The 14329-nt window shown below is 34.6% G+C and overlaps 3 protein-coding genes and 1 pseudogene across 4 annotated transcripts; 2 read left to right on the forward strand and 2 right to left on the reverse strand.

The window, feature by feature from the left end:
• Nucleotides 1-584: 584 nt before the first annotated feature.
• LOC132301422 (agamous-like MADS-box protein AGL62) lies at nt 585-1184 on the reverse strand. The gene has a single exon (XM_059798672.1). It carries the CDS (start codon nt 1182-1184, stop codon nt 585-587), a length of 600 nt encoding a protein of 199 aa, XP_059654655.1.
• Nucleotides 1185-2958: 1774 nt separating this feature from the next.
• On the reverse strand, nt 2959-3582 carry LOC132301423 (agamous-like MADS-box protein AGL62). Its single transcript, XM_059798673.1, has one exon. It carries the CDS (start codon nt 3580-3582, stop codon nt 2959-2961), a length of 624 nt encoding a protein of 207 aa, XP_059654656.1.
• A 2490-nt stretch (nt 3583-6072) lies between these two features.
• Nucleotides 6073-12276, forward strand: LOC132300237 (uncharacterized). Of its 2 annotated transcripts, XM_059797246.1 has the most exons (6): nt 6073-6632; nt 8537-9060; nt 9196-9240; nt 9357-11349; nt 11473-11936; nt 12032-12276. In XM_059797246.1, the coding sequence occupies exons 1-5, from the start codon at nt 6476-6478 to the stop codon at nt 11922-11924; spliced, it is 3171 nt and encodes a 1056-aa protein (XP_059653229.1). In that variant the 5' UTR covers nt 6073-6475; the 3' UTR covers nt 11925-11936; nt 12032-12276. The 2 variants fall into 2 exon arrangements, with proteins under 2 accessions (XP_059653229.1, XP_059653228.1); XM_059797245.1 differs by lacking the exon at nt 12032-12276 and having other exon boundaries at nt 11473-12025.
• Nucleotides 12094-14251, forward strand: LOC132301425 (chlorophyll a-b binding protein of LHCII type 1-like; annotated as a pseudogene).
• Nucleotides 14252-14329: the final 78 nt, after the last annotated feature.

The raw sequence follows: 14329 nt of genomic DNA on the forward strand, positions 1-14329 counted from the left end.
GTCCAAAAACCAAACAGCCCAACCCAAAAGCAAAGCAATTATCAGTTACTTATAACATCACAAATAACATGCGATCCAATAACATGTTTGGTGAAATTTCTAGTGTAATTGATACTGATTTAGTAGATACTAATGCTTTTACCAGGGTGATTAAATATATATATATATATATATATATATATATATATATATATATATTCACAAAACAATGAGAGAAGAAAATGTTCGAATATCAAATCTGTTTGGTCTGTTCTTAAAAACTCGTAACACAGTTTTAGAGAACCTTAAAAATGGTTTGGATTTGAATCGGTTTTACATATTGGACTTGCCTAAAAACTTGGATCAACAATGACTACCACACTCATCTAAATCAAGCCATACTCAACTAAAGTTTGTCCACCAATACTAGAAGTATAATATATATATATATATATATATATATATATATATATTAACATAACCATCACATTCAATATAAACACTATTAAAAGAGACAATCAAATTTAATCAGCTTCATAAAAAAAAATAATTAAATAAATAAAAACTCACAAGTCTATGAATTATTATTATTATTGATTAGCTAATTAAAAACACCTCACAAAACTGCCCACCACCAAAATCAAAACTATGACTAACCCTATGATTACAATAGTACACAGTTTGATGATCTCAATATGATGATTGATTGCATTGGTATAAGAAGCCTTCATCATCGTTATTTCATTCGCTTTTATGTCCAACTTCTTCTTCAGCTCGTCCAATGTAGTCAATGCAGTCATGTACTGCTCGACCCGATCATCACTCATATCATCATCGACTGGTGGGTCCCACCACAACCCGCCACCCACTCTATTTCCTTCTTCATTCATCACGCTCCTTCTCTTCTCGGCCTCTATTCCCTTGGAAATCTGGTCATACTGCATGGAAGGGAGACTTGATGAACCGCAGACGTGCTTGTCGACCATGACAGCGTCGTGGACGACGCTTTCGTGGCGGGAAGAGAACGCGTGACCACCCGGTGGCGGCGGTGAGGACACGGCAGCTTCTGCGCCACTGAAGGTGCAAAGCTCGCCGGCTTTCTTGAAGAGACCGGCTCGGCGTTTGGAGATGGTGACTTGGCGGTTGTTCACTTGCTCTGTTTTTTCGATTTCAATCTTCTTTCGGCCTTGGGTTGTCTTCTTCATGTTGTTTGTTATGAGGATTTTGTGAAGAAAGTTGTAAATGGTACGTTATGGTTCTGAAAAAAAATTGGTGCTTTAATATACATATATAGAAAATTTTCTCACTTACCAAACAAAAAAATATAGGTATTTTTCTCAATCTTTTAATAAGGAAACTACTAGTATGTATATATATATATATATATTGAAAAAGTTGTCAAAAAGATGGCGTCAAAGACTCAAAATCTAGATTATTTATTTCATAATACAAAAATTCAAATAATGTTTGGAATTGCTTTTTCAATTCAATTTGGCAAACTTGAACCGTGATTATGGTAATTCTCAAATTGAACCTTTTTAAAAATTTTTTGTTTTTTGAAAGTTCAAAGTAAACCTTTTAAGTTAATATTTTGATAATTTTGGATCCAAAATTACATGGTAGTTTTCCTTAAACTTCCTTTATGGGTGTTTTTATCTTCTAGATAATTTATTGATGATAAAAAAAAAAATTCAAATGATGCCTGAAATTGCTTTTCCAATTCATTACTTCTTCGGCAAACTCGTTTTCTATCTAGCTAGTATTTAACATGGATAAAATGATTAATTTGGTTTGGTTCCATAATTAGTAATGAACCTAAAAATAAGAAGGATAATTTTTCAAATAAATATTATTTAGTGTTAATATATTACATATCATGATATTAAAAGACGACTTTTTATTTTTAATTTGGAAGATGATTTTTGCATGATTAATGATAATGAATGGTTAAACCTATCATCTTTAATTCGTTATTTATGCAACAAATAAGGGAGTGAATTCCTCCACTTATTTGTATTGAGCATAAATAATCAATCAAAAATTATTCGATTAGATTATTCAGTAGTGATATGATTATTCCATCATGCTTGCGTAATGTTTGCCTTATTGTTCAGCTCACAGATCATCTATTGCCAAGATCTTAGGCTTTTGTTGCTCCTTGATTGCTCCTCCATCACAGGAGCTTGATCTTAGGAAATGAAGTTTGTCCTCTAACATTAAAGGAGTAATGAATGGAAAAGATTTGCGTACTCACCCACCCGTGATATGTTTTAGTTATTAAGGTACAAATAATCTGTAATTATAAAATTAAAAAAGTGATAAGTACAATTTTTTTTTTTTTTTTTTAAATAAATTCAATCACCTCCCCCATTTAGCGCCTGAGTGGACACATCAACCGAATAGATATGACCTACTCACTGATAAGTATACAAGTCTTGTCCATGATTTTATACCCATTGATTGAGAAGTATTCTTTGTGAACAACTTTATTTTATTGGAGTACCCTTCAAAAAAAAATTAAAAATTAAATAAAAAAATACTAAAAGACTAATGATAGGAGCAGACTTTGACGGAATAATTTTATGTCCTTAATTACAAAAAAAATTAAAAATTAAATAAAAATTACTGAAAGAGACTTTGACAGAATAATTTTATGTTAGATGCTGAAATCATCACACCACATAAATTGCTTAGAATTATCTTTACTTGAGACTCTAAATTATTATTCATACTAAAAAAACATAATCAACCATCACATTCAGTCTAAACCGAAGATATTGATTTGTAACAAGAAGAAATGAAAGAAACAAAGACATTTGATCATACATGTAACAAGAGTGGATGGAATAAATAATGCCAAAGTAAAGAAAACCAAACAGAATCATTGGTAAGGGTCACATATAGTGTGATATTCTTTCCAATGTCTATTAATTATTATTTTTATTATACTAATTAATTAAAACTCATTCCGCACTTGAATTAGTCGGGACAAATCTCCGGATACCCGTAGTCTAGGCCCAACCCAATGGAATGATCAGCTTCATCCGTTGCAAGCATGGATGTAAAGGGAATGGTAGAAGAAGCTTTCATCATCATCATTTCATCAGCTCTAATGTCCACCTTCCTCTTCAACTCTTCCAACGCCGCCATGTACTGCTCCATCTCCTCCAAACCCATGCTATCATCAACCGCCCTATCCCACCAGAACCCACCACCGTTGCCGGCACTCTTCGCCTCCTCAATCATCACACTTCTTTTCTTCTCCGCCTCCAACCCCTTCGAAATCTCATTGTACTTGTTATTGAACTCATCATGCTTCATCATGGGAGGAGGGTGATGAGTTTTGGCGGGCTGTTTAGAGGAGAAGGGTGAACCACCATGGACATACTTGTTGATGACGGCGTCGACGCTTTCGTGCCCGAAGGAGAACACGCGACCACCTGGCGAGGACACGATGACGGCGACTTCTGCACCGCTCAAGATGCAAATCTCGCTGGCTTTCTTGAAGAGTCCGCCTCGGCGCTTGGAGAAGGTTACTTGACGATTGTTCAGTTGCTCTATCTTTTTTATTTCAATCTTCTTTCGCCCTTGGGTTGTCTTCATATTGTTTGCTATGGTTAAAAATGAGGATATATATATATATATATGTATATATAGGTTTGTAAAGAAAGTTGTGGTTAATGGTTGAAAAATGTATATATAAATATATATATATATATATATACAGAGGATTGGAAAGTTGTGATTATGGTTTTGAAAAAAATGGTGCTAGCAAATTGTTCTCTTGTAATAAAAAATTGCCTTTTTTTTTCTTCTTTGTTTTAGGAAATGATATATATATTTATATATTGTCAAAGAAAATGTTGCCTATTTATTCTACTTAGCGTATATAAGTTAACTATTCATAGGAAAAACAAAAAAAGATTTACTAAATTACAAGAATCAAGTTTGGAGTTGAAGATTGAATTGGAACCATACTGAATATACTATGAGCATTAATTTGCACCAATTTAGGAAGAAATTACTTGAAACGTGTCATAAAAAAAAATATTGATTATTGGTCAACTTTAAATTATTTTTGACAAGTGAATAATCACGTCTTTAAATTATTTTTGACAAGTGAATAATTAGGTGAGAGTCTGAGAGACCCACACCAATTTTTTTATGCTTAATTCTTTCATCTTGTTTTGGGTTATGAAAAAATTAAAATTTTCAAGTCTTGTTTTTTAAAAGCATGCATGGACTATATTAATCATCGTGAATGATTTTTTTGTTTTTTTTGTTTCTTTGATTCTCCAAAAATGACACTTAAATATTCCCACAATCCACAAAAAGAATCCCTTTTTGAGAACCTAATTTTTTAAAAATATAATTTTTAATATTTTTTTAGGATAAAATGCAAAAAAATTCCTGTATTTTAAAAATAGAAATTATGCAAGAAAAACTCCTATTATTTATTATGTACATATAAATCCTTGTATTTTAAAAATTTAGAGCAAATTGCGTCTGGTCATCAATTTGATCAAATTTTTTTATTATAAAAATCCCAAAATACCCTTAAGTAAATTTTAGATATTTTTTAATATATAAAAAAATAAAATATAAAACATAAAAGTAAAAAAAAAATTAAAAAACAAGAGAAAAATAAAATAAATAAATAATAAATAACTATTTTTTTTGGGATTTTAAAAAAAAAAATTTTAAAACTGCCCTTATTTTATTTTATTTATTTATTTTTGTTTTTGTTTTATATTTTTTTTATTTGTAGACACCGCATTTTTCACCCTTTCCGGTTGGTCTCTGACAAAATCCAACACCTTTATCTTTCTCTGGGCTCCCCAAAACCTAAAAAAGCACCTAAAGTTCGCTACGATCATAAGTGCGTAGCATCCGATCACCCTAATTCAAAAAAAAAATGGTAAAATAGTAATTTCACACTACAACATGTTGATTAAAGCATTTTTCCTGCAAATGGACTCCGCCAATGCCTCTGAAGCATCCAAAAACCTTATGATGGAACCCCGAAAATGCATTTTTTGGTGCCCGTATGGGCAAAACAGTCATAATCACTTAAAAGAATTGGACAAATTCTTCACCGACGAAAAAAAAAAAAAAAAAAAAATTATTGTTATTATAATTTACCAAAAAGTTGTTTGGATGAAAAATTCTTCAACATTGAATAGGTGGTAAAAATTTGTAAATTGGAAAGAATGAAGGATTCTCCATTGTGAGACTTTGGGGCTTGTTAACAACATTTTTGAAACATGTTTTGTTTTCAACATTTTTGAAAATATTATAAAAATATGTTTTATTTTTAAAATTCTTGAAACATATAGACCTCTACCAAACATGTTTTGCATGTATCTGTTTCCGACCTTTGGCTAGGCCTTTCAACAAACACTGCATAGGCAATGGCACCCTCACATCCTTTTGGTTTGATGACTGATAAGTTTGAGCCCTCTTGTATCTTGGATTAATCAGTCCTCTGCGATTTTCATAATGGTGAGAAATCAACTGTTAGTGATTACATTATTGATGGTAATTGAAATTTTCATTACTCTCTAATCAGACCCTTACCTGAGTTGGGAGACACAGCCTCTCTCCCATCACTATCCATTCTCGGAGATGACCATACTATACGGACTCCTTCACCAATTCTCTCTTCACCAAAAAGTGTTTTTTTGCTAAAACTAAACGTGTCACGCCTCAAGTCTCAAGATATTTGTGATAATAGAAAAATATATATATAAAAATATGTTTTGTTTTTAAAATTCTTGAAACATATAGACTTACCAAACATATTTTGTATGTTTCTATTTTTAACATTTTCACAGCAAAACATTATTCCTAAACATGTTTTCGATTTTTTTTTCAAAACACTCTTACACCAAAAACTCTATTTATGTTTTAGTCAAAAACAAAACGCTTAAAACAAAATACATACCAAACAGATCCTAAATCAAGTGTTTTTGCTAAAATTAAACGTGTCACGCCCCAAATCCCGAGACCATATTTGTGATCAAAGAAAATAATATATATAAATAAAATAAGAATCGAGTATTCCACGGATACAATCCATTCTAAATCCAAATACCAAATACCCCGCCTAGTAATATCCGAGAAATGAAGCATTTTCATTGGGAGGTACCGGGTATTTTCCATCTTGAAAAGACGCGGGTTTCAAACTTTTTTTTGACGTAGTGTTTACGCGTTACAACTTCTTCCTCGTTTTTTTTTTTTTTTTTTTTAAAAAAAAAAAAACCGTTTGATGAACCCCTTGCTACTAGAGAACAGTCTTTTGACAACGTGGCGAGAGAGACGGTGAACCTTCTTAACCCCTTCCTAGTTGACGAGAATCTTTTTTAAACCTGTGGAAAATTGTTCATTTCGTTAATAACTTTATAGTGTGCACACACACACACACACATATATATATAGTATATATATCGATGTGTTGGACAGGTCTTAATTTTCTTAACCAGGAAGCTAATCGAAAATGGCGGAGATGGCATGTCATCTTTTGGAACATGATGAAGAAAACAAGCTCAACAATTTCATCAAACACATGCCGACTGCAGTGTCTGTCCGGCGCCGGACGCCGAAAAACCCATTGTGGGCATTTGGGTGTGACCCGACGACTCTCTCTCCTTGTAGTAAGCAGCTTCTCTCTCTCTCTCTTAATTTCTCAGTGCTTCATTTCTTGTTAAAATTTCCTTATTAACACAAACATTATATTTAATTCAATAGCAGCTTACCATTAATCACGGAAAAGAAAAGAAATTCAAAATCGGAAAATCTTTTGGCCTAATTAGATGTTTATATATATGTGTGTGTGTGTCTGGTCACTATTATCTTTCATACAGTGTTGTTCTTGTACATTTTTATGTGTAAAATTGTTGTAAATTCTTTAAATCTATGTATTACATTATCAGATTATTTTTTTGTGAAATAAATTCTAAACCAAAATTAGGTTTAAATGCTATATTTTGCATAAACAAATACCCAACTACTGTAATTAGTTTTGTCATACTAATCTAGTGCATCTATTTTCTGTTAAACAGAGAAGAATCCTAAATAAGATTCATCTGTTGGTTATCAAAATTATATGCACCATTTGTATGGTAATACCAACCTGATTTTCCATCTCTATTATGATTCATTAACCTGATTTTCCATGATATATATATATATATATATCTCATATATTTACACTTTATAAAAAAAAAATAATAAATAAATAAAAAATAAAAATAAAAAATTTGGGGGTTAAAGCAAGTATACACATATTAATTACCCTTTTAGATCCATGTTTCGTGATCCATATGCTAAACAACACTGCTGCACATTTCTTCAAAACTAATGTTATATCCTAAGATACTAAAGAACACTATTGCTTGTTACATGAGACGTTTTTACATACTTTAAATGTTTATAGTGTGTATATAGACACAGTTCATTTTCTTGATCAATGCAGAGAACTGATTAGTCTGCTAGCAGGAGAGAAGAGAGAGAATAGAATAGCTTGAAAATAGAATCCACACTTTGCTCTAACAAGTGAACCATTATATATATATATATATATATAGATATCTGTCTGTCTGTGTTTGTGTGTGGAGAAAGTGAGGTGTTTTCCATGAAGCAGACCTTTTATGTGTAAGATTTATGGATATGTTTTATGTTTTATGATTATGTAATTATTTTATATATATATATATATATATATATATATATATATATATATGTAGAGCAAGCGAGAAGTGATTTTCCATGAAGCAGCCCTTTTATGTCCTCAGCTTTATGTGGGGTTGCACGTATAAATCATATATATACACTGTTTTATTACGTTTCGGTGGTTGTAACTTTGACAAACTACCCAAAACATTAAATCTCATAGAGCATATATTGCAGCATATATTATCCTTTGAAGCCATTGCTGAGTTCAGAACTCAAAATCCCAACTGAAAAAACACATTTGACCTTTTTGAGTTCTAAACTCGGCGAATATGCTATATTGATAATGATTGCTGAGTTCATAACTCAAAATCCCTTATTTTTGAAATAAGGGATTTATAACATTTATGGAAATATTTCCGCAGCGATTATGCTAATATTATCCTTACCGTGATTATGGTTTTTATATATTATCAGGATTACATAATTTGTGGCATCTGTGGAAACTACATTACCCTTGCGTGAGTATGGTTTTTATATATTGTCAGGGATTACATAATTTGGGGCATCTGCGGAAATATTGAAGCCATTGTTGTTGTAATACAAACATTTTGTATATATTCAAAGGATTGTGAACCCTCAGATTCAATACAGCACTTGCGCTGCTGTACTACACTTGATCCACTCACATGATCAGTTTGTTAGAATCTGCATAAAATCTATTTTTGGAAATTAATTTTCAATTGAATGGCAGCTTACCATTCACCGAAGAAAAATAAATAAATAAAAAAAAAAAATGAAAAGATAAGAAATTCAATTGCTAGACCATTAAGTTCTTCCATTTGCTAGAATTCATTTATTTGACATGGAAATTTTCAATGTGTAGGTGGTGGTATTACGGATTTGGTAACTCACATCCCCACCACCAATCAATGGATCATTACAGAGAAGATCAAATACGCGCTTCTACACTACTTCCATGATACTAATCTGAAATTTCTGGATCATGTTCTAATTCAGTTTTGGGCACCCATCACAACAGAAGCAGGGTGTTTGCTTGTAACTTCGGACCAACCTTTTGGTCTTACTCATCTTGATGAAGGACTACTCGAGTATAGGAAGCATTGTTTGAAATATAAGTTGAATGTGGATGGGGAACAACACCTTGGAATCTCTGGACGTGTATTCCGGCAAAAATTGCACGAGTGTATTCCAAATGTGCGGTATTACTCTAGCGAAGAGTACCCACAGCTCAATCTTGCTCTAACTTGCAATATATTGGCTTCTTTTGCTTTCCCAGTATTTCAAACCTCTTCCCAGAACTGTGTTGGAGTACTTGAGTTTGTAACTAATACACATTTCAGAACCTTAAACACTATGTGTTATTCGTTTTTGCAGCTTCTGCTCAAGGTTTGTCCCCTAATTTGTAATATTCTTCAAATTAATTTGCTGAGGAGCTGAGAAATGAATGCATAATATTTGGAGATATGATTTTGCCTTTTCATTAATTTGAACCTTACAAAATTATTCACTTTTCTCTTGCAGCATGCAGATTTGAAAAGTTCTCTGTGTCGTTGTTTAATTTCTAGGGTAAGTCACAGCCGTAATATGCAAATGTGATATATGGTGCTCTTTTTTGTTTATTTATTTGTTCTCAGTACTGTTCTCATCAACAAATGTCTAACTACACAACACTTGCAATCCAGATTTCCTATGAAGGTTACGGAGATACACTGAATGAAATATGCGAAGGGTTGAAAGTGGTGTGCAGAACTCACAGGTTACCTTTGGCTCAGATGTGGGTTCCGTGCAGGCATGATATGGGACAAGGCTTGCACCTTCAAAGGTCAGCATCCTATGTTCGAGATGACGATAATCTTCTGGCAGGATTCTTATGGTGTAGTATGCGAAATGACTTCCGAAAGGGGCAGGGGGTTGTTGGGAGGGCATATTTGTCACGTAAATCATGCTTCTGCAGAGATATAACTCGACTCAGCCTAACTGAATACCCCTTACGACCCGGTGCACGCCATTTTGGTTTAACCGGCTGTTTCGCAATTTGCTTGCAGAGTATTTACACAGGAAAAGTTGATTTCATTCTAGAGTTCTTTCTGAATACTGAAAACACATATGGTGAAGACCCAAGTTTCTTCTTGTTCTCGTTATTAGAAACAATGAAGCAAAATTTCCAAAGCTGTAAGCTAGCTTCTGGAGAGGAACTCGGGAAGGAATTATTCATTGAATTTATTAAACCTCGCATGAATCAGGTCCCTGCTTCTTTTCATTGCCAAAGTACTAGATCTCCATATGAGCCTGGGGTATTCAATAATGGTCAAGAGACACAACCACATTCATCACATCAACAACTAATAGTTGAAGTTGATGATATCAACTATGGAAGGAATGTTGTTAATGCAGAAGGAAATAACAATCATGTTTCTTGTTCAGATATGGCAGGTTCTTGGTCCGATAAAGTTGGAGTTATTGAACTTGGCATCCATCAGGAACCTGGTTCTTTTCCACATTCATCAAATGAGCAACTAATAGTTAAGGTTGATGATGTAAACAATGGAAGGAATGTTGTTAATGCAGAAGGAAACACAACTTCCGTTTCTATTTTTGATGAGGCAGATTCTTGGTCAGATGAAGTTGAAATTATTGAACCTGGTATGCATCAGGAACTTGGTTCTTTTCCACATTCATCAAATCAAGTTGAAGTTGATGATATAAACAATGGAAGGAATGTTGTTTATGTAGAGCAAAATAACATTCCTTTTTCTTGTTCAGTTGAGGCTCGCATGAATCAGGAACCTACTTCTCAACGCCAAAGTACTGGATCTCCACCTGGGCCTGATAATGGACGAGAGACGATGCAGCCACATTCATCAAATCAGCAAGCAAGAGTTGAAGTTGATGATATCAACTATGGAAGGAATGTTGTTAATGCAGAAGGAAATACCACTCATGTTTCTCGTTCAGACGAGGCAGGTTCTTGGTTTTATGAAGTTGGAGTTATTGAACTTGGCATGCATCAGGAACCTGGTTCTTTTCCGCATTCATCAAATGAGCAACTAATAGTTAATGTTGATGATAGAAACAATGGAAGGAATGTTGTTAATGCAGAAGGAAATAACACTCCGGTTTCTTTTTTTGATGAGGAGGCGGATTCTTGGTCAGATGAAGTTGAAATTATTGAATCTGGTATGCCTCAGGAACTTGGTTCTTTTCCACATTCATCAAATGAAGTTGAAGTTGATGATATAAATAATCGAAGGAATGATGTTTATGTAGAGCAAAATAACATTCCTTGTTCTTGTTCAATTGAGGGTCTTATGAATCAGGAACCTACTTCTCAATGCCAAAGTACTGGATCTCCACCCGGGCATGATAATGGACGAGAGACGATGCAGACACATTCATCAAATCAGCAATTAAGACGTGAAGTTGATGATAGAAACAATGGAGGGGATGTTGTCATTGGAGATCAAAATCACATTCCTCTTTCTTGTTCAGAGGATCACATGAATAAGGAACCTGTTTCTCAATGCCAAAGTACTAGATCTCCGCTTGAAACTGGAGTCTTACATAATGGACAAGAGACGATGCAGCCACATTTAGAGGAGGTGGATGCCTTTACCGATAAGGACATCGGAAAATTTTTTGGAAAGAAACTTGAAGATGTCCCACAAAAGTTTGATGGTAAGCTCACACACTAATTGAAATAATTGCTTGTAATTTTGCTCTATTTTCAACTTCTGTGTTTCTTCTTGTAGAAACTTACAAACTATATAAGCCTTTGTTATTGAATTCTTATTTTTGCAGTGAGCAAATCTACATTTAAGCGTCCATCTAGAAAGAATGGAATCTCCAGAGGGCCACCGGTGAAGAGAAATAAGGTCAGCGGTTCTTCCCCTTCCTCTAGACGAGACCCTCCATGTTCGAAATTTGTTGCCAGTGCTGCTCACATTACTCCACTTGTAACAACACCATCAGAAGTAAGGGACATAATTATAAAGGCAACATATGGAAAAGATTTTATAAAATTTCTACTACCTTTTTCATCAACACTGGTGGAGTTGAAAGAGAGTGTCTCCAAAAGGTTGAAGTTAAATGTTGAAAGTTTTAAGATCAAATATACTGATGATGAAGGTGATCAGGTTTTAATAGCCTGCGAGAAGGACTTGCAGGATTGTACGAGTGCTTTCAATTCGTTGGGCATGGATACAATCGAAATGTTCGTTGAGCCAATTACCACAATATTACCTTCAACCTAACTAAATATGCTTGTATGTTCCTATATCTATTTATTTATTCATGGTTCCTAGTTTGAAAAGAACGCTTCAATATTTTATTTATGTAATTTTATTTTGTTTTTCTGAAGAAATATCTGCAATTTCCATGGAATTCCCCTCTTAACATAGTCCACCTTCTCCAAGCCTTCTCATGGTGAGGCCACTGTTGCAACTGTTCTTGGCCATAGTGGTGCCTATCTCAACCATCTCCGGTGACACCAGAGCGTCCTCAACTGTCTCAGGCAATAATTCTACAGCCGTAACCCTAACAAGATCTCCGGCGAGATGACTTCTTATATCATATTCTCTATAAAATTCAAAATGGATCTTAATGTTCTTGAAATGTGTTATTCAATTAGGTTATTCTCTCACTACAATTTAAAATCTTTCAAACAACTTTCAAACAACTAACCCTTCACCTCCCAAATTAACCAATTAAATTGATTACAAAAATTTGATGGTGGAATGGTTGTGCCTGGAATAAATAAAGGGTAAACCGCATTTAATCCCCTAAGACTTGTAGCGTTTTGTAGTTAAAAAAAAAAAAAAACATAAAAATAGACTTATATTTTTTGTGATTTTTTCTTAATTAATACTCACGCACGGGAGGCGTGAGTGAGTATATGTTTGTTGATATAACCATTAGACCACTGACATGTTGGTAATTTTATATGTTTGTTGATATTATATATTATACATACCATTATTATATTATTTATATTATACAATGTGTATATAAATAAAGTACATGAGATGGACATCTGATCAAACAATTAAATTGAAAAAAATGAATTTTAATTACAAAAAGTAATAAAATGACATAAATTTTTTGTCATGACCTGAATCCAAAGATCCAAGTGAACGAAAAGGTAATTGACAAGGGAAAAATAACGTTAGGGTTGACTCGCCGCCATTCCTCTCCAACTTGAGGATATAGGGATATTGTTATTCAACTTACAAAGAGGATAAGGTATATCCCAATATCACAACCAACTATACACCTCAACAGATTCCGTTACTGATGATGAGGGAGATCTCAACCATCGACATGTGCGGAACGATCTTGATTTCAATGGACTGCCATAAATAAGGCATCGAGCCATTAAATCAGATATGAGAAAAAGATACCCGAGTATTCAATACAGATTTAATTATTTTGCTATACAATTACAAATACTAACTAACAGGCCAGTAGCCTCTTACTTCTCAAAGGGAGGTTAGAGGTTAGTCTTAGAAGAGACGTGTGTGTGACCAACTAGGAAAAAAAAAAGTACTAATTTGATCTTCGGAGGGCCCTCGGCCGACACCCTACCGGTGCCATTCGAGGTGACATCCCGGCGTTTTGCAGGTAAATGCCGTCGTTCCGGGTTGCGAGGATTTTCGCATCAACAGTTATAAACTGAGTTATTATCCAATCCCCAAGTGTGAAAGCTAATGTTAAATGATCAGCATTCAAGGTGATTAATATATACCAGAAGGTCTTGTTTGTTAATGGAGTGGATTTCCCACAAGTAGGCAATTTCTGTTTAGGAGGTTCATGACCAGGCTTCACTTAAACAACTGTAACTCTTTTTGTAAACCACCATACGTTTTGAAAGGCTTCACTTGCATTTTGTTGTATTAGGAAGGCCGTAACCAAACCAAGCCCGTCTCATCCGGCAGCCGTGGTACAGCCCAGACCGAGTCAAGAACTTGGGCCCATTCTCGGGCGAGCCCCCATCCTACCTCATAGGTGAATTCTCGGATGACTATGGTTGGAACACTGCTGGGCTATCGGCTGCCCCGTAAACGTTGGCCAAGAACCGTAAACTCGAGGTGATCCACTGCAGATGGCCATGCTCAGAGCTCTCGGGTGTGTATTCCTGGAGCTCTTGGCCTGTAATGGTGTCAAGCTCGGTGAGGCTGTGTGGTTCAAGGCCAGAGCTCAAATCTTTAGCGAGGGTGGACTTAACTACTTGGGCAACCCTAGCTTGATTCATGCCCAAAGCATTCTGGCCATCTGGGCTACACAAGTCATCTTGATGGGCGCCATTGAGGGCTACCGCATTGCCGGTGGGCCGCTCGGTGAGGTGACCGATCCGATGGAAGCTTTGACCCATTGGGCCTTGCTGATGATCCGGAAGCTTTTGCTGAGCTTAAAGTAAAGGAGATCAAGAATGGCAGACTTTGCCATGTTTTCTATGTTTGGGTTCTTCGTTCAGGCAATTGTGACCGGAAAAGGGCCATTAGAAAACCTCGCAGACCACCTTGCAGACCCAGTCAACAACAATGCCTGGCCCTTTGCTACAAACTTTGTTCCAGGAAACTAAGAGGAAAAGAAGAAAGTCTGTGTTGTATAGTTCATGAATTAATATGCTGATAAAATTCTTAACTATGTTGAGTATTCT

This window comes from Cornus florida, unplaced genomic scaffold (genome assembly GCF_030987335.1).
Source record: "Cornus florida cultivar Cherokee Brave unplaced genomic scaffold, ASM3098733v1 CherokeeBrave_3.0.0_Hap2_Chr03, whole genome shotgun sequence".
Classification (NCBI taxonomy): Eukaryota; Viridiplantae; Streptophyta; class Magnoliopsida; order Cornales; family Cornaceae; genus Cornus; species Cornus florida.

Bases quoted from the DNA above. Each gene is read 5' to 3' on its own strand.
- LOC132301422 (XM_059798672.1), bottom strand. From the start codon at position 1,184: ATGAAGAAGACAACCCAAGGCCGAAAGAAGATTGAAATCGAAAAAACA.
- LOC132301423 (XM_059798673.1), bottom strand. From the start codon at position 3,582: ATGAAGACAACCCAAGGGCGAAAGAAGATTGAAATAAAAAAGATAGAG.
- LOC132300237 (XM_059797246.1), top strand. From the start codon at position 6,476: ATGGCGGAGATGGCATGTCATCTTTTGGAACATGATGAAGAAAACAAG. The intron at 6,633-8,536 runs GTAAGCAGCTTC...TTCAATGTGTAG, and splicing joins GACGACTCTCTCTCCTTGTA to GTGGTGGTATTACGGATTTG. The intron at 11,350-11,472 runs GTAAGCTCACAC...TTATTTTTGCAG, and splicing joins TGTCCCACAAAAGTTTGATG to TGAGCAAATCTACATTTAAG.